The sequence below is a fragment of the Carlito syrichta genome, unplaced genomic scaffold (genome assembly GCF_000164805.1).
Source record: "Carlito syrichta isolate Samal-C Ts95f unplaced genomic scaffold, Tarsius_syrichta-2.0.1 Scaffold270980, whole genome shotgun sequence".
Lineage (NCBI taxonomy): Eukaryota > Metazoa > Chordata > Mammalia > Primates > Tarsiidae > Carlito > Carlito syrichta.
The window spans coordinates 139,608-158,145 of record NW_007215076.1 but is presented as its reverse complement, the minus strand read 5'-3'; the positions used below and the strand labels follow the sequence as shown (position 1 = coordinate 158,145).

General features: G+C 45.2%; 1 protein-coding gene across 1 annotated transcript in view; it reads right to left on the bottom strand.

The window, feature by feature from the left end:
- The window catches only part of SFXN5 (sideroflexin 5), a 118,352-nt gene that overhangs the window by 94,281 nt on the left and 5,533 nt on the right, over positions 1-18,538 (bottom strand). Inside the window, exon 2 of the mRNA XM_008052276.2 lies at positions 11,514-11,582. Within this exon, the coding sequence (XP_008050467.1) occupies positions 11,514-11,582 (69 nt within the window). The remainder of the gene's footprint in view (positions 1-11,513; positions 11,583-18,538) is intronic.

Below are 18,538 nucleotides of genomic sequence, written 5' to 3'. Positions count from 1 at the left end.
TGGTGAGCTGTGATTGTGTCACTGCACTCCAGCCTGGGTGACAGAGTAAGACTTTGACTCAAAAAAAAAAAAAATGAAGGTAGCTCGCATCTGGATCCAGATGAGAGACCCAGACATCAGGGATGTCCAACATAGGGGAAGAAACCCATGGCTTCACCCTGCTCTCCTTTTGATAGAGGGACGAGGTTGGCTAGGGATGGGGGTACAGAGACTTCAACATAAGCCCAAAGGAAGGATGCAGCCCAGGGAGGTTTACTGAGGCTTTGCTGAGCTGGCTTCCTGGGTGGGAGATGAACAGTCACCTCCTGTACTACAGCAGCTATAATAACCACCAACCCAGACACACCTGCCAGGCCACCTTTGACCCATCAGGCCTGTATGTGATGCACCTGTGGCCGGCACCTTCTTTACCCAGGTCTGGCCCACAGCAGAACCACAGGGGGGCCAGGAAAACTTGTCTTACTTGGAACGGACTAAAGGGTGAAAAGTACTGTCCCTCCCCTTTCAAAAGTATGGCTATCAGTCCCTAGACTCCAAAGAGCCCCTTCCCAGAAAGAGTTCATTTCCAAAGTGGAGATAGCTCTGTGGTTGTCCCCATGTCCCTTCCCGCATTATACAAGTAATCCATGCTGTTTAAAGAAAACATCAGAAAGAATTAAAAAGCATTAAAAAATAATAATAATTTTAAATCACCTATAAACATACCACTGAGATAGCCAAAACAAAAAGTGAGGATGATTTTTCTTTCTAGACTTAATACATTTGTTTTTCAACAAACCTGAATCGTGTTGTTTTAACTCACTTAAGGTCACACAAACAGTAAGTGGGTGATTTCTTATTTGAACCCAGAGTCTAGTCAGACCCTTGCCCTGCAAACCCCACCACATACCCCAAAGTCTCCTAGTGATGCTGCAGGACCCCCAGCCTTAGGCCTGCTTCCTCCCACTGCCTCAGCCTCTGCAGACTAGACAATGAATGCTCTACTTTCCAACGCTTGAATGGTGAATGGCCCCGTGTTCTCATTATGTTTCCCACTCCAGGGATCCTCCTGAGTTCCTATAACAACCTGGCCAGATTCCATCTCATTTGACATGGTCATCAAAGGGAGCCCTTCTGCCAAAAGAATGAATTCCAGAGAGCCCTGATCTTGGCAAAGGGCATGAGTAGAGAAAGAACTAAACCCAAAGTTCCTGAAGACAAGTCTGAGGCCCCAGGACTGAAGGAAGTTAGGACCTGCTTTTCTGCTTCTGGTGCTGTAGGCTGGTCTCAGGTCTTACTAAGCTCTGTCAGATGCTGAGGGGCCAGGCTTCTTACAGGACAGCCAAAGCCCCAGGCCACCTGTCTTGAGAAGTCCCTGAGGCCTGGTGTCTCTGTGCAGATAATGGGACCATTTCATGGAGACTTAGGGAAAGGAGGGTCTCCCTGTTTTAAACTCGCCTCTCACACTGCTGGATTGTGAGGGTTGGCAGAAGGGCCCAACACTTGGGGGGGGGGCGTAAATCTGGGAGTCTGGGGGCAGAGTGAACTTTGCAGGAAGTCTTTTCAACTAAGAACAAACAGGCAGCCGGCTCCTGAATGCAAAGACTGTAAGGGGCCCGGCTGGGGCCCTCTCTGGAGCCCTGGGCCCAAGGGAAGGCTGGCCTAAGCTGCCACTTCCCAAACTCCATCTCTATCACCAGCCTGCCTGCCTCTGGCCAGTCTGTCAGCAAGTGCCAGTCTCTCCTTGTATTTGACAGGGTCATGGTCTCCAGAAGATCCCTCTGGAAAGATCTGTACCCAGGAGGTCTGTTCCAGCAGCAGAGAATTTGAAAGGAGGAGAAAACTGGTCCCTCTAGTTCTGTCCCAAGACCCTGAGGGAAAAGGGTAGAAAGGGTGGTGGCCAGGGGGGGCAGGATACCACAATGAAGGGGAATGGACAGAGGGACAAGGAAGCAAAAGGTACAAAAAGAGAGTCAACAGAAGCAATATCTTTTCTTGAGGCGACTGTGCCTGTTCGCACAGGACGTGGATAAGAATAATACCCCACTACATGTGTATATCATAGGCCCACCTGGGCCGTTCTCACTCAGAAAACTGAGGCCAAGAGGAGGATACTTTACAGAGTGGGTGGATGGCACCTAGAAACCTGAGAACCCTCAACCGCAGTTCTGAGCCTTTTCCCTGACACACCAGCCCAGCCCCAAATTAGACTGAGAATAATTCCTGTTTAGCTAAGGGAAGGTTATAGAGTGATTTAAATATGTATTATTATACTATTAAACATATGATGATAAGGATAACATCTAGCCAAGAAGTAAGTAATGCACAGAAATGTTTCATTCTCCTTTTGGTAAATGAACCCACCCACTCTGTGGATGGTACCCACATGCTCCCACTTCCTGACCCTGCCCATACTGTTCCCTTCACCAGGACGTCCTTCCTGCTCAACCATCTATCACCAGCCCCCTCCATCCTTCAAGGTTCAGTGCTACCTTCTTCAGGAATCTTCCAGAAATGTTCCCTCTCTCCTCTGAACAGTCAGAGAAGATTTGGTTTGCGTCCCTCTGAGATCTCCGATCACTTACCACCCATGTGTGAGTATTATCTGTCAGAGATGACAAAGTACAGGGAACAATTCATTTTAGAAATCTTCACAGAACTGTAGGACCTGTCCACCCCAGCTCCACACAAGATCATGCATAATGGGTTTTAATGAAAAAAACCTGGCTGGGTTCAGTGGCTCAGCCTGTAATCCCAGCACTTTGGAAGGCCAAGGCATGTGGATTGCCTGAGTCCATGGGTTGAAAACCAGCCTAGGCAACTTGGTGAGACCTCATCTCTACAATAAAATTAAAAATAGCCGGGCGTGGTAGCACATGTCTGTCGTTCCAGCTACTCGGAAGGCTGAGGTGGAAGGATCGCTGAAGAGCAGAAGGTCGACCCTGGGGTGGCTGTGAGCATGCGTGCCACTGCACTACAGCTTGGGCGAAGGAGTGAGATGCCAACTCAAAAAAAAAAAAGAAAAGAAAAAAACCTGGAGCTGCTGGGGGAGAAGTGAAAAGTAAGGTCAGAATTAGGAATCCAGGTTCCAAGGTAGCAGACCAAAGTCCCTCGATGGTCATGCTGGTTTTACAGAATCTTGGAATTCTAAGAGATGGCGCCCTATTTACGCAGAACATGAATGAGATTGGCCATCTGCATATGTACATCATAGAGCCATCTAGGCCATGCCCTGAGAAAACTGGTGCCAAGATGGAAGGGTACTTACTTGCCCAAGGTCACAGAGTGGGTGGGAGGCACCTAGAAACCTCAAGAACCCTTCACCCCCAGTTCTGAGCCATCCCCATGAGATATCAGCATGGAAGAAATTCCTGTACCCATGACAGCAACTGTCTCTCAAAGAAACCACAGCAATGCCTGAATCTTCCCGAAAGTTGGTGGCTACTGGGGCAGGGTACCAACTCGGCAAGACCTCATCTCTACAATAAATCAAAAAAATTAGCCGGGCATGGTAGCACGCGCCTGTAGTTCCAGCTACTTGGAGGCTGAGGCGGAAGGATCGCCGGAGCCCAGCAGGTCGAGGCTGCGGTGGCCGGGAGTGGCCACTGCACTCCAGTCTGGGTGACAGAGTGAGACTCCAACTAAAACAAAACAAAACAAAACAAAAAAAAACAAAAGATTTTTTTACTCTCAAAGTTGAGCCCAACCTAACACAGAAAAAATGATGAGCAGATTTAGAGGAAGCAGATACAATTGAAACATGGGCCATTTCAGGCAAAATGGAGAGACTGGGAGCCCCAAAGCTTACAGAACTAAAAAGGAAAACGTACAGCATGCCGGACATGGTGGAAGGATGAATTGGCAGTGGGGCGTGTGGCGTGGCAGGGAGATCAGCAGCTCATGTCACATCATGCTTTGATCATTCAGTAGCTAATTGCTGGATCGGGCCTGTCTTGCACAGGCTGAGGGCAGGGCTGCACATCCCTACCATGACTCAACCATTACTAGTACAGTCGTCAAGAGGTGAGACTTGGGGGCCAAAGCTAATAGTTAGTGCTGGTTAAGTTCCAAATCCTTCTCTTGTTTTCCCTCAACCATCCTAAACTCCTTTTTGCTCCTCCCAGCAGTCCCAGAACCCCCAAGGGTCTATGCTGGGATGGGTCCTTGGCTCCCACCAGCTACCAGCCACCAGCCACACTCCAAGAGGCCTGAGGAAAGTAAGAACCAGGGAGACATTGTTTCCTTGTATTGACTCTGGTCACCTTAGGAGACTGAATAAGGCAAACTGATGCAGTTCTGGCAGCATGAAGGCAGGGCATCACTTCAGGAAATAAACCTTACAGCTATCCCAAGAACTTTAAAAACAATCATGGCCTCCAGCATGGTTACCCTTCAGAATTTATTCTAACAAATAACATTTAGCAGAAATGAAAAGTGATATGCCTGAGACTTTTTTGCAGGAAAGCATAAGATAGAAAACAACCTATCTGTTAGACATAAAAGTCTAACAGGGAATGGTTATTTATACCACAAAATTGATTTTAAAAAAACTATAAAGACTTGGAAATGAGTAAAAAGAACAAATAAAAAGTATATGTTCAATGTCAGAAAAATGCCAAAAAGATATACAGATGGACAAGTACTTGAAATATAATTAAGACTGACAATTGGGGTTTTTTTAATTAAAAATTCCATTAAAGGTTTTCTTTATTTACTTATTTATTTGAGTCAGAAGAGGGGGGGGTCTTACTCTGTCACCAGCTGGAATGCAGTCACACAATCATGGTTCACCACAGCCTCAACCTCCTGGACTTAGGTGATCCTTACACCTTAATCGCTGTGTATCTGGGACTACAGGCATGCACCACCATGTCTGGCTAATTTTTTTAGTTTTTATAGAGATGAAGTCTCACTATATTGCCAAGGCTGGTCTCAAATTCCTCCTGCCTCAGCCTTCCAAAGTGCTAGGATTACAGGTAATGAGCCACTGTGCCAGTCCCATTAAAGGTTTTTAGGTTAGAATCTCTGGTGCTGTCTAGAATGCATTTAAATGACACCCTCACTTGCTGTTATTGGGAATATAAACTGATAGAATCTTGGCACAGGCCAGGCACAGTGGTTCATGCCTACAATCCTGGCATTTTAGAAGGCCAAGGCAAGAGAACTGCCTGAGTCCAGGAGTTTAAGACCAGCCTGGGTAACATGGCAAGACCCTGTTTCTACAATAAGTAAGAAAATTAGCCAGGCATGGTGGCACATACCTGCAGTCCCAGCTACTTGGGAGGCTAAGGTGAGAGGATTGCCTAAGCCCAGGAGGTCGAGGCTGCAGCAAGCTATAATCATGCCACTGCACTCCAGCCTAGGCCACAGAATGAGATTCCAACTCAAAAGAAGAAGAAAGGAGGAGGGGGAGGGAGAGGGAGAATCATCATCTTGGTACAGGTTGGTAAAATTTGAAGGGCAATTTGGCAATATTTATCAAAAGTCTCAAAAAGTCTTTCATCCAGAAATTCCATTTCTAGAAATTTATCCAAAGGAATTAAGAAAGTACAGTGAGATTTATTTAAAAGGATACGTATTGCAATATTATTTATAATGGCAAAAGCCTTGAAATTGACTAAATGGTTAACAATAGAGAAAATGATTAAATAAGTTATAAAATAACCATGAGGTCAGGTGCAGTTGCTCATACCTGTAATCCAACACTTTGGGAGACCAAAGCAGGAAGATCACTTGGGGTCAGGAGTTCAAGACCAGCCTGGACAACATAGCAAAACCCCCATCTATACAAAAATTTTAAAAATTAGCTGGACATACTGTCACGTGCCTGTAGGCCTAGCTACTAGGGAGGTTGAGAGGGGAGGATTGCTTAAGTCCAGGGGTTCAAGGCTACAGTGAACTATGGTGGCACCACTACGTTCTAGCCTGGGTGACAGAGCGATACTCTGTCTCTAAAAAAATAAAATTTAAAAATAGAATAATTATGTGATAGATTACTATGCAGTTATTAAATACATTTTGAAATGACATTTAAAGACAAGGACTCTAAGTTTGAATCTAAGTTTGGTGACCTGATTAAAAGGTGTCCTCCAAGCTCTCCATTGTAAAGGTAACTTTTCCTTTTGTAACCACTAAATAAGTAATCTGCTGGGTGACACTTTGAGAACAAATAAGTATTTTTTTCCCAATGTTTTACTCAATGGAAATAGTATCCATTAATGATCCTGGACGGAGTCAGTTTCTTCACTGAAAGTTACACAAGGTTTCCTTTGACGCTTATGAACATTCTTCTGTGAAGAAGAGCTTCCCCCATCCACATTTTTAGTATTACTCTGGTATCTTAGACCACTCGTGCTGCTGTAACAGAATACCACACTGGGTAATTTATAAAGAACAGAAATCTATTTCTCAGAGTTCTGAAGGCTGAAAGCCCAAGATCAAGGCACTAGCATTTGGTGTCTGGTGAGGGCTGCACTTCCAAACGGAAGAACACTGTGTCGTCTCATGTGAAAGCCAGAAAGGCAAGAGGTCCCAACGCTGTGTGAAGCCTCTTTTACAAGTGCCTTAATCCCATTCACAAGGATGGAGCCCTCATGGTCAAATCTCCTCTTAAAGGCCCCACCTCTTAATATGATCACATTTGCCATTAAGTTTCAACCCCTGAATTTTGGAGGAGACACATTCAAATCATAGAATTTGGACTCATTTTTTCCCCCTTAATTCACTGTGTTAGACTCACTACTATTTTTCTTCTTAATGTCCAAATTGTTCCAAATGTGGCCAGTGGGTTTCCTTTCAAGTCAATTCCTGGGTATCCATCATTCTTTTGAGATCCTTGCTTTCTGTAGCAACTCTCACTGCCTCAGATCTGGATAACACCCTCTCCAAAAAGCCTTGGTTCCTTTTCGTGAGTGGTATTGAGAAACCAAGATCTGAGTGCTAAGTGTCCTCATTCCTACTGAGGTGTCATTCATTATTTCTAGGCCCTTCAGAGAACAGAGCCAGAAAATTAGGAAACGGGGTGTGTGAGTGTGTGTGTGTGTGTGTGTGTGTGTGTGTGTGTGTGTGATGAATTCAGACCAATACCGCCAATTCAAATACAACCTCACATAGTTCTTTTTGTGTTTTCCCTACTCCATATGCATATCTCTCAGCTCTCAGTGAGAACTCTGGTTCACAACATCATAGTAATTCTTCATTCATTCTGTCCTATAATACACCCAAAATAGTTTCTCATTACTATACCAATATTAGTGCTGAGTTGGTATTATTAATAGTATTTTTTTTTTTTTTTAGTTGGAGTCTCACTCTGTAACCCAGGCTGGAGTGCAGTGGCACACTCACAGCCAACCCAGCATCGACCAGCTGGGCTCCGGCAATCCTGCTTCAGTCTTCCAAGTAGTCGGATCTACAGGCGTATACTATCGCGACTGGCTAATTTTTGATTTATTATAGAGATGAGGTCTCGCCAAGTTGCCCGGGCTGGTCTTGAATCCACGGGCTCAGGCAATCCACTTGCCTTGGCCTCAAAGTCCTGGGATTATAGGTTGAGCCACTAAGCCCGACTATTAATAATATTTCTGTTAGTTTTCTAGGTTCTTTAGGATGATAATTTGTCAACCATTCATTCTCACAAGTAATTATTAAATTCTGATAGCAAATTCCTTTCATCTTTAGTCCATAATTAAGAGCAATTCAGATGTCATGTCAGCCCTGCCCTTAGAGATCTAGATCTGGCTCAGGGCTGATATCCCAGTCCTTTGAGAGGCGGAGGTGGGAATACTGCTTGAGCCCAGGAGTTCGAGACCAACCTGAGCAACAAGAAAGACATCTCTAGAAAAACAAGAGAAACAGAAAGGGATCTAGATCAAATTCCCTGGCCTACATGGAAGATTAAAGCTTCCCTCTTTGGGCTTCTGCAAGCTCATGGTGGTTTCCTTCATTGGGTACAATTCTGTACACACTACACCCTGGACAGGAGGATCACAGCCCTTCAAGAGCCTCCGAAATCGTCTCTTGCCTAGACTTCATGAACCAGGCAGACTTTGCTGACAGCTTCCCAGGAATGATGGTAGAGGGGATAATAGTGCAAATTCACAACTTTCACAAACACAGTTGGTATCACCTGTTTCAAAAGAGCCCCCGTCACACCCCTGCTGCGGCATTTCTTTTACTGTTCTTTCAGCTCATCCTGGTTGCTTGCTCTCCTTCCTATTGTTTCTCTCCTCTTCCTTCTCTTTCTTTTCTCCTTTTAGGTTCAAAAATCACAATTCTTCCCCCTCTGTCAAGCAGAACAACCTCCTCCTCCTTGGAAGCTTTGTTCAAGGCATTCTTAGAACAAAGACAGCCTTCTTCCTAAGAAAAATTACAGTGAATAAAATTTCCTTCACCTCATTACACATACAAGATTTGGAATATTTTTAAAGCATGGTCAGTTATAAATTGTAAACAAGTAACTGCAAACTCCCTCAAGAGGAGTCTCTCCATTGACTCAACTAATGTCCTTCAGAACCGGGTCACAGATGGCTCAAGCTGCCCTGGATCTTTCTACCTCTGGACCCTCCAGCTTCCAGAGCCACCTCCTCATGTCCTCCACTATCCTCCCACCCTCACAGACAAACGGGCCCATCCAGGTCTCCTCCTGCTGGGCAGCCACCATGCCACACTCCTTCCCAGGACGCCAGCCAAGGGCCCTGGGAGGGAAACAGTGTTCCTCAGACAAAAGCCATAGTCCATGGACTAACCCCAGCAGTGTGGGGAAGCCTGATTACCCCACAGCTCCTGAGGAGGGGCTCAGGTTCCTCTAATTTCTCATTGCATCGATGGAGATGGCCTTGCTAAACAACCCACCTAGTCTAGACTCAGTGAGGGTTAGGACCACTACCTTGTTGGCCTTCCTAGAAGATCTATTATAGACAGAAGTTTTCCAAAAGGCCAGCAGATCCCCAATTAGGGTACATCAGGAAAGAGAGGTACAGATCTTTTTGAGAACCCTATCAGAATTTCAAAAGAGGGGAAGGAACACATGAAACTTGAAAAACATTCTAAAATTGCTGTTGCCTTGGTTATTTTCTAGTCAGTAAATATTTAAATTGCTTTGACATTTTAATTAATAGTTTTTTTTTAAAGATTTTAGAAAATTTACTGATAGAAGAAAAAGGCCAAAAATAGTTTAGTGATGTACAAGAATGTTGGGGTCTTTTAAAATGCAAGAGTTGAAGAAGAAAATTGTGGTGCAAAGAAGAGAGGAGTAAAACAAAATGGTCTGAGAATGGGAGGAGGGCGAACTGGGAGAATGGAGGATGTGAGTCCCTTGTAGCTGTTCACCCATCCCCAAAGCCCCTGTCTGCTCATGGTAATCTGAAGAGCACTGAGGTAACTCCCTACCTCCAAAGCCTCCCTCCAACATTTCTCAACATGGCTCAAAGTCCACCATTAGCACCTCCATCCTCTGAGTTAAGCACTGGCCTCTGCTGACACCTTTGTCAAACTGGTGGCATTTACGTTGGGATTTTAGGACTGCAATTGTATCTAGTTTTGCACAGTTCTGGAACTTCGTAGAATGGCACATTACCTAGGCCGGGTAAATAGTTTGTCTAGTTTGGTGCTCTTCTAAATTTTTACATAATCATATTGATTACTCCTTAGGAGAATCCAGACAGAGCCCAGGCAAGCCACTAAATTATCTGAGCCCTTTGTCCTTCTGAAATGCAGTAGGAAACCACATCTCAGGGTAACTTCCACATTTCATTTTACCGAATGGCTCCCCCAGGCACAGCGGGGGATGGTTCTAGGCCCAAAACCATTCATCATGGCTTGGGCTTCCTTCCATCATGGCTTTTCTTTCTCAGAGCTGGTCATCTCCAGGGCTAAAGTAAGCCAATGCTCAGCAGTAGGAAGATGCACAGTGAAGTGCTGTTTGCTTGAGGATCCAGGGCTGGAGCTCAGGCCTTCTGCCAGCCGAGTAATCTTGGACAAGTTCCCTAAACTCAAGCTACCTGGACAGGAATGCAACTGGCTGAGAATAAGAGCCTGGAGACAAGCATAACTGGGTTCGTGCTCTGACTTCATCACTTGCAGCATCATGTGCATGAAGCAATTTCCACCTGCACGGAGTTTAGAATAAGCATCCAGCCCTTATGTTTGCTTTGAGTTAATCTGATGAGCCAATGAATGTTCAATGTTTGCAAATTGCCTTGTTCACTGTATTTAATAAATATTTGTATTTTATACATACCCACATTCCTACACACATCTGCAAATACATATAAAAAACCTATAAAGACACACTTCTTAGAATGGCTAAATTTTTTTTTTAATTGACAATAGCAAGTGTCGGTGAGGAGGCAGAGCAACTGGAACTCTCATACATTGTGATGGAAATGTAAAATGTACAGCCCCTTTGAACAACAGTTTCGGATTAAGTTAAGTATATCTCTACCACACTTACCATATGACTCAGCAATCCCATTTCCAATTATTTACTTAAGAGAAATGAAAGCATACATCCACACAATGAATGTTCATAGCAGTTTTATTCATAACAGCCAAAACCAGAAAAGAACCCAGGTATTTATCAACAGGGACATGGATAAACAAATTCTGGAACATCCTTTCAATGGAACACTACTAAGCAATAAGGAACGAGCTACTGATTCATGCAACACAGATGAATCTCAAAAGCATTATGCTAAAGGAAAGAAGCCAGACACAAAGGGCTGCATACTGTAGGATTCCATTTATATGACATTCTGGAAACAGCAAAATAATGGAAACAGAAAAGAGATGATTAGATGTCAGGGGCTAGGAAAGGGAGTGGGTGAGGGAATTGATTATAAAATAGCACGAGGGTATTGAAAATGTTTTGCATCTTAACTGTGGCAGTAGATACAAGACTAAATACATCTGTCAAAACTCATAGAACTATACACCTAGAAAGGGTAAATCATACCTTAATAAACCTGACATTAAATGCCATTAACAGTTGTTACCTATAAGGGGAGGGAACTTTGGAAGAAGATTGATTAAAGGATATATGTTTTTGTTCTATTTAGACATATTTGTATTGTTTGAACTTTTATAATGAGCATATAATTCAGGTACTTGGTAATAATTTCATCAAAGTTTTAAATAATAACAATGTTTACCTTGAAAAGGTGGTGTAAAATCCAAACGAAATAACATGAAAAAGCACACAGCAGCACAGTGTATGAGCTCGATAGATACATACATACATACATACATAGACTGATAGATGATATAGATAGATGGACAGACAGGTAGGTGGATAAGTGATAGGTCGATAGATGACAGGTTAGATAGATAGACAGACAGATAGACGGATAGGTAGATAGGTAAACAGATAGAGGTAGAGATCGATATAGAATATCCGTTACCTTCCTCTCACCTCCCACTTCCCCTAACATCTTCACTCCACCATCCTCACCCTCTCTGGCCCTTCAGATGACCCACATGTTCTGAAGTGACAAGGTATAAAGGCCAAAGGGCCATGGAGGGTGACAGTCGTGACTTACCTCGGTGACAAAGAGGGTGCGAGGGTCAATGATATCCAAGAAGTGCCTGAAGCGACCGTAGAACGACGTCTAGAGAAGGGGGTGGGAGAGAAGAGTGGATCAGCTGCAGCACACCATCTTCCACATACTGGGGAACCCCACCCTGCAGCTCACCCTTATAACTGGGGTCCCCGGCCCCCAGAGGATGCCCCATGGGGGTGATTGATGAAGCCAGTGCACGCCTCAATGTTCAGGGTCCTGAGGACAGCTTTCCTGGGGCTGAGAGTTTCCTAAAGTCAACTCAGAGAGGCCATTCAGACACTCAGTGACTGTCCCAACCTCTCTTCCAGCTGCCTCTCATTTTTCTCACTTTCTCCCAATGCCATGAGAGTTATTCTGAGCTCTTCAGAAGCTCCCAGGTAAAACTGGGCATGCAGACTGGGAGTGAGGCCTGGTCCCCAGTCCTCTTGCAGATTCCCTGCCTTGCTCAGGACTTCTTGGGTGATAGAGGGTCCTGCCCACCCCTCACAAGGTCCCTCCCCAAGGTCCAGTTCTGCCCCAGGGGGACGGTCCCCACAGGCACAGCTCAAGAATGACAGTGTCAAGCTCACAGCCCCCAGGCTCTCCTTCACCCATAGCCCCACAGCTGCAGTGAGGCGCAGGATGAGAGGTCAGCTCCCCCAGGCCTGCCCCAGAGCAGGGACCCTGGAAAAGGAGGGCTTTGTGCTAAGCAGGCCACAGGCATTAGAACACAATGAAAGGAAACCAGGCAACGCTGCTGCTAGGCCTTCTGCTCTGGGGACTAAGCCAACTGGGCAAAGCCAAGCTCAAGGGGAAGAGAGAGTGCCAAGCTCGGGGATGCAGGGGAAAGCTGCAAACGCTGGGGGTTCATGCCTCACTACACTCCAGGCTCTGCCCCAAGTTCCTCCCTGGAGGCTTCAGCTCTCTAAGCATCCTCCTCTGCATAGTGGAGGCAACACAGCCTCCACACTCCCTGGGACACCAGACCCTGCAGTCACTCCTGTTCCTTTCTCTTCCTAGGAAAGACCCTGTCTTAGGCCCTGGGTCACCCCAAAGTCTGCACACACCAGGCCCATCGCCCCTCTATCTGCCCACTGTGGTCCCCTTTCATGGAGCAGCCTCTCACCCCTACCACCACCCCACCCAGCTGCTGCCTCTCACAGACCAAATCAAGCTTCAGCGCCATTCTTAGCAAAAAGCAGTTGCCTCTCTAACTATTTTTTATAATTTTATTTATTTTTAATCAGGTTCTCACTCTGTAGCCCCAACTGGATGAAGTGCAAATGGCATGATCACAGCTCACTGCAGCCTCGACTTCCTGTGCTCAGGCGATCCTTCTGCCTCAGCCTCCCGAGCAGTTGGAACTAAAGGTGCACACCACCATACCTGGCTAATTTTTTTTCTTTCTTTCTTTTTTTTTTTTTGTACAGACAAGGTCTCACTATGTTGCCTAGGCTGGTCTTAAACTCCTGAGCTCAAGCAATCCTCTCACCTCGGCTTCCCAAAATGCTGGGATTACAGGCATGAAACACGGCACCCAGCCCTCTCTAACTTATTCAAATTGCCTAAACAATTTCCCCACTTAAGACATACATACATACATGAGGTTCACACTGTTGTCCTCTAAGTAGTCTAAGGAAATAACCCAAGATGTTCAGAGATGTGGTCAGGGGTACACACCAAAGATGTTCAATGCTGTGTTATTTACAAAGGTAGATGGTTAAATAAATGATGGTCCATTCATATGATTGAATACTATGCAGACTTTAAAATCATGTTTTCAGGCAACATTTATGACATGGATTAATGTTTACAATTTTATAAAATGCATATAAGCAGTGTGACTTCCATTCAACAAACAAGGAGATAAATAGAACTAGACAGACACCAAATGAAGAGCAAAATGACCGATGGCATCCAAATGCTGGTCCACGAAAAGGAAGCGGGGTTCCTTAGGAAGCGGCTGATTCCAGGACTGGGGCAGGGTAAGTACAATATGAAACCAGTATGTTTTGTTGTGCCAGGAAATAACAAAGTCCTACTCCCCAACCCAAATGATGAGGACATGTTAAAAGGACCAATGATGCAGGGCTCAGTGGCTCAGCCTGTAATCCCAGCACTTTGGGAGGCCGAGGCGAGTGGATTGCCTGAGCCCGAGGGTTTGAGACCAGCCCAGGCAAATTGGAGGCAATTCCCTCACCCACTCCCTTTCATCTCTACAATTAAAAAAAAAAAAAAAATTAGCCGGGTGGGGTAGCGGGTACCTGTTGTTCCAGCAACTTGGAAGGCTGAGGCAGAAGGATCACCGGAGCCCAGCAGGTCAAGGCTGCAGTGGCCAGGAGTGTGCCACTGCACTCCAGTCTGGGCGACAGAGTGAGATTCCAACTCAAAATAAATTAATTAATTAAATTAAAGGACCAATGAGGGGCAGATGGACATTATGTTCCCCAGATATGAAGTCTGAAAAGTCCCCAGCATCACTTACATGGTATTCCAAAAGGGCTGAATCTACTTGTGAGGATACATCAAACCAAAATTGAGGGGCAATCCATAAATTAACCGGCCTTGTTCACCCAATATGTCAATATCAGAAAGACAAAGTAAGACTATAAAGGACACTAAAGAGAATATTCAATACAGAATGTGTGATTTGGGACTGGATCTTGAACTTAAGGGGAAAAAGATCTCAAGGGCATTACTGAGACAAGTGACAAAATTGAAACATAGGGGCTGGGCTTGGTGGCTCAGCCTGTAAACTCAGCACTTTGGGAGGCCAAGGTGAGTGGATTGCCTGAGCCCATGGGTTTGAGACCAATCTGGGCAACTTGGCAAGACCTCATCTCTACAATCAAAAATCAAAAATTAGCTGGACGTGGTGGCACGCGCCTATAGTTGCGGTTACTTGGAAGGATGAGGCAGAAGGATTGCCTGAGTTCATCAGGTCGACGCTGGGGTGGCCGTGAGCCTGCCACTGCACTCCAGCCTGGGCGACGGAGTGAGACTCCAACTCAAAAAAAAAAAAAATTGAAATATTTTATAAAATGCATATAAGTAGTGTGACCCCCCCCACTCAACAAACAAGGAGATAAACAGAATGCATGACAGAGTAATAGAAGTGTTGTATCCATATTACATTTCCTGAACATAATAACTATACTGCAGTTATATGAGAGAATGTCCTTGTTCTTAAGAGATGTACGCTGAAGTATTAAGAAATGAACGAATGTAACCTACTATCAAATAGCTGAAGAAAAATAAAAAGTATAAATATAGAGGGAGATTTCTACAAAATCTGGAAATGCAGGCACTATACTTCCACTTATTTACAGACTGAAGATGTCCTGGTGATATCATGTTTATTTGCAATGTTTTGAGACTTTATGATCACTTGTAGGCAAAGGTAATTTTTTTTAATATGACAAAATGTTAAAAACTGGTGAATCTAGGCAAAGGGTATATGGACATTTTCCTTACTCTTTTCACAATTTTTCTAAGGCTGAAAGTATTTCAAAATAAAAAGGTAAAAATTATACTTTTCAAAAACCTGAATGAGAAATTCATTAAAATGTTAACAGAGATTGCCTCTGGGTAACAGGATTGCAGATGATTTTTATTTCTATATATTTAAAATTGCTTTTAAAATTTAAAAAAATTATATATAATATGTAGAAATAGTATTCTTTTTTTTTTTTAATGTAAGTAAAATGCAAGCTGGCCATGGTGTCTCTCACTCGTGAAATCCCAGTTACTTGGGAGGCTGAGGCAGGAGAATCAGTTAAGCCCAGGAATTTGAGGCTGCAGTGAACCATGATTATTCCATTGCACTCCAGCCTGGGTGACAGTGAGGCTTCGTCTCTAAAAATAAAATAAAGTAAAACACAAGCTGGCATTTTAAGTATCACACTTGATTATATGCTCCTGAAGAACATGGCTATAGGATGTTCCTTCCTTATCTTCCTTTGCTCCAAGTCGCCTTACACACTTAGAAGGGGCGCTACGATACCCAATGGGTGGGCTGATGACTAGCCAGTGGCCTCAAGACTTCCTGGAGGGGGTGGAGCCAGGCTGGGCTTTGAAGAGGGGGCACGATTAGAAAGGATCACAGAATGGCAGCCAGTAGTCCAACTAGGGAAGAGATCAACTGGGGCAGAGTGAGACCAGGTGGCAAATGGCCTGAGTGGAGCAGTTTCTTGGCGATGGCCCAGCAGAAATTTCCAGCCCGAGGACTGGTGCTGTCTTTATTCTGTCCCAGTCCCGTCAGACCTCTTGCGTCATCTTTGACCACAGCCACTGGGGCAAAGTCCTAGATAAAGCATTTTGCTCCACACATCTACAAACTCCTACTGAGCTTGGCTGAGGGAACACTAAATGAACAAGGAGCTCGGAGCCCATCAAGAGAGACCGACAACTACAAGCAAATAAGTAAAGCCTTATCTACAAAATGCTGCAATCAGTGCTTCAATGAAGCATCACAACGTGCAATGGGGACATACAGACTTCTTCCGATTTCTTCCCAGGAGGAGGCAAGGAGGTACCCCAGAGGAGCTGGGACTGGGAGGTGGATGAGTTTGCCAAGCAAAGAAGAGTATAAGCAAGAGGATGAAGGCATGAAGGCTGGGACCAGAAGATGTGCCAGATTCCACCATTCTAGCTATTGAGGACCTACTGTGCCCCAGCATGGTGTTGGGTCCTAGGGATATTGCAAAGCCAGCGGACTGTGGGGCAATAAGGAAGAACAGAGTCATATATGATGCCTAGATTTCTAGTCAGACACAAATGCCTATTAACCAGGAGAAGGACAGCAAGAAGCATATTAATGAGTGGAGAGAACGATAAAAATTCTGTATTGGGCCGGGTGTGGTAGCTCAAGCCTCTGTAATCCCAGTACTTCGGGAGGCTGAGGTGAGGGGATTCAGTGTGAAGCCTGGTTCAGGTTTACTGGGCTGGCCAGACTTTCCGCTTTGGTATTTTAGTATTTTATTCCTAATCCCAAGAAATTTAGAGGTCTGGGGAGGTGTGGGAGAAGCGGGGCGTGGTAACGTACACCTGTAGGTCCAACTACTTGGAAGGATGAGGAGGAAGGATCACCTGAGCCCAGCAGGTTGATGCTGGGGTGGCCGTGAGCATGCCAATGCACTCCAGCCTGGGCAATGGAATGAGACTTCAACTCAAAAAAAAAAAAAAAATTCTGTATTGGTAATATAAATCTGTGATACTTAAAGGGCCTCCCAGATGTAACCTTTCAGTAAATACTTGGGCATATAGGCCTGACACTCAAGAAAGGGGTTCTGACCGGGCTCGGTGGCTCAGCCTGTAATCTCGCGCTTTGGGAGGCCGAGGTGAGTGGATTGCCTGAGCCCGTGCGTTCGAAACCAGCCTGGGCAACTTGGCGAGACCCCATCGCTACAATAAATCAAAAAATTAGCCGGGTGTAGTAGCATGCACCTGTAGTTCCAGCTACTTGGAAGGCTGAGGCGGAAGGATCGCCAGAGCCCAGCAGGTCGAGGCTGCGGTGGCCGGGAGCATGCCACTGCACTCCAGTCTGGGCGACAGAGTGAAACTTCAAGTCAAAAAAAAAAAAAAAAAAGGAAAGGGGTTCTGAGTTGGAAATGCTAGGCACAGACAAGACTGAGAACCCTGGGAACAAACCTATAGTCTTACAAAGTCAGGTTTACAACTCACTGCAAGGAAGAATGACACACAGCACAGGAACTACAGGGTGCCTCGCCAAACAAAGGGAAAGATTGTGTCAATATAGAATGCTGGGTAAATGTGGAGTAAAATGCAAATGAAGCAGTGATTGGACAGGCTCAAAGCAAAGGCAGACTGTGTGGAAAGGAGTTAACATGGGTCTGGGCTGACAAGTGGACTCAGGGTTTTGTTTCCTTAGAAACTACAAAGTTAAAATTAATGTGAAATGTTGGGGCCAGAAACCTCTCATTTGAAGCTAAGCATGTGGGTTGATTCTCTTAGGCAAAGTAGCTTAGATCTGCCCATCAAGAGGAGATGGTTCATTCCTACAGAGAGGATCTGAACAGCCAAGTTCCTGGCAACCTCTGACCCTAGAGAATGAGCCATGCATATGCTAGAGGGGTTACTCAGAGAAGGTTTTTCTGAGACTTTATAGCTCCAGCAGGGCCAGGTGAGAAACACTGCTTCTTTGCAGACGGCTTTATCTGTCTGTCCTCCCTACCTGAAGAATGACAAGGGGGTTTTTAGTTTCTCGGTCTGCGTTCATTTTTATTTTCTCAATAGTTTAAAATGTATGGCCTTCCCCAAACTCAGCCCCCATCTTTACCTAATCACACAGTCAGTGGATGTTTTTCCTTCCCTTTTTCTTTGCAGGAAGAATGAGTCAGCCAAGTGATTCCTTCCCTTTCCCTTCACAAGAAAGGTGAGTCAGCTAATTCTTAGCAGGACTCCTGGGCCTGCAGCAGCAGGCTGCCTGCCCACCTCCACAGGCACCCCCTCTCCCATCTGCAGGGCCCCTGGGGACAGCAGGTTTCGGGAGCGGCACCTGAGGACAAGGGTCTAAGAAGAACCTCAATGCCCTCCTTCCCTTCCCCTGCTTCTCCCACACCTCCCCAGACCTCTAAATCGCTGCTCTTCGGGATTAGGAATGAAATACTAAAATACCAAAGCAGAAAGGTTGGCCAGCTCAGTAATCCTGAACCAGGCTTCATACTGAATCACCTGGGTACTACAAAAACCAGACCATACTCCCAGGGATTCTGATTCTGTTGGTCTGGGATGGGCTCCAGACATCAGTATCCATTTTAAAACCTGCCCAAGTGCTTCTAGGAGGTGTTACCCTGTCTCCACAAACCAGCCCAGAAACAGCTCTAAGAAACAGTCACTCTCTTGCCTATAGGAAGAAAATGATTAAATACATAATTACCTGCAAGGCACTGTGGTTTTGTAACTTTATTTCAGGCCAGCTACATGAGAAATTTCTCCATTGCTTCCTGACTCTCAGTTCAACACAAGCCTCGCAGAGGCCGCCTGTGCAACCCGCCTGCTCTGTC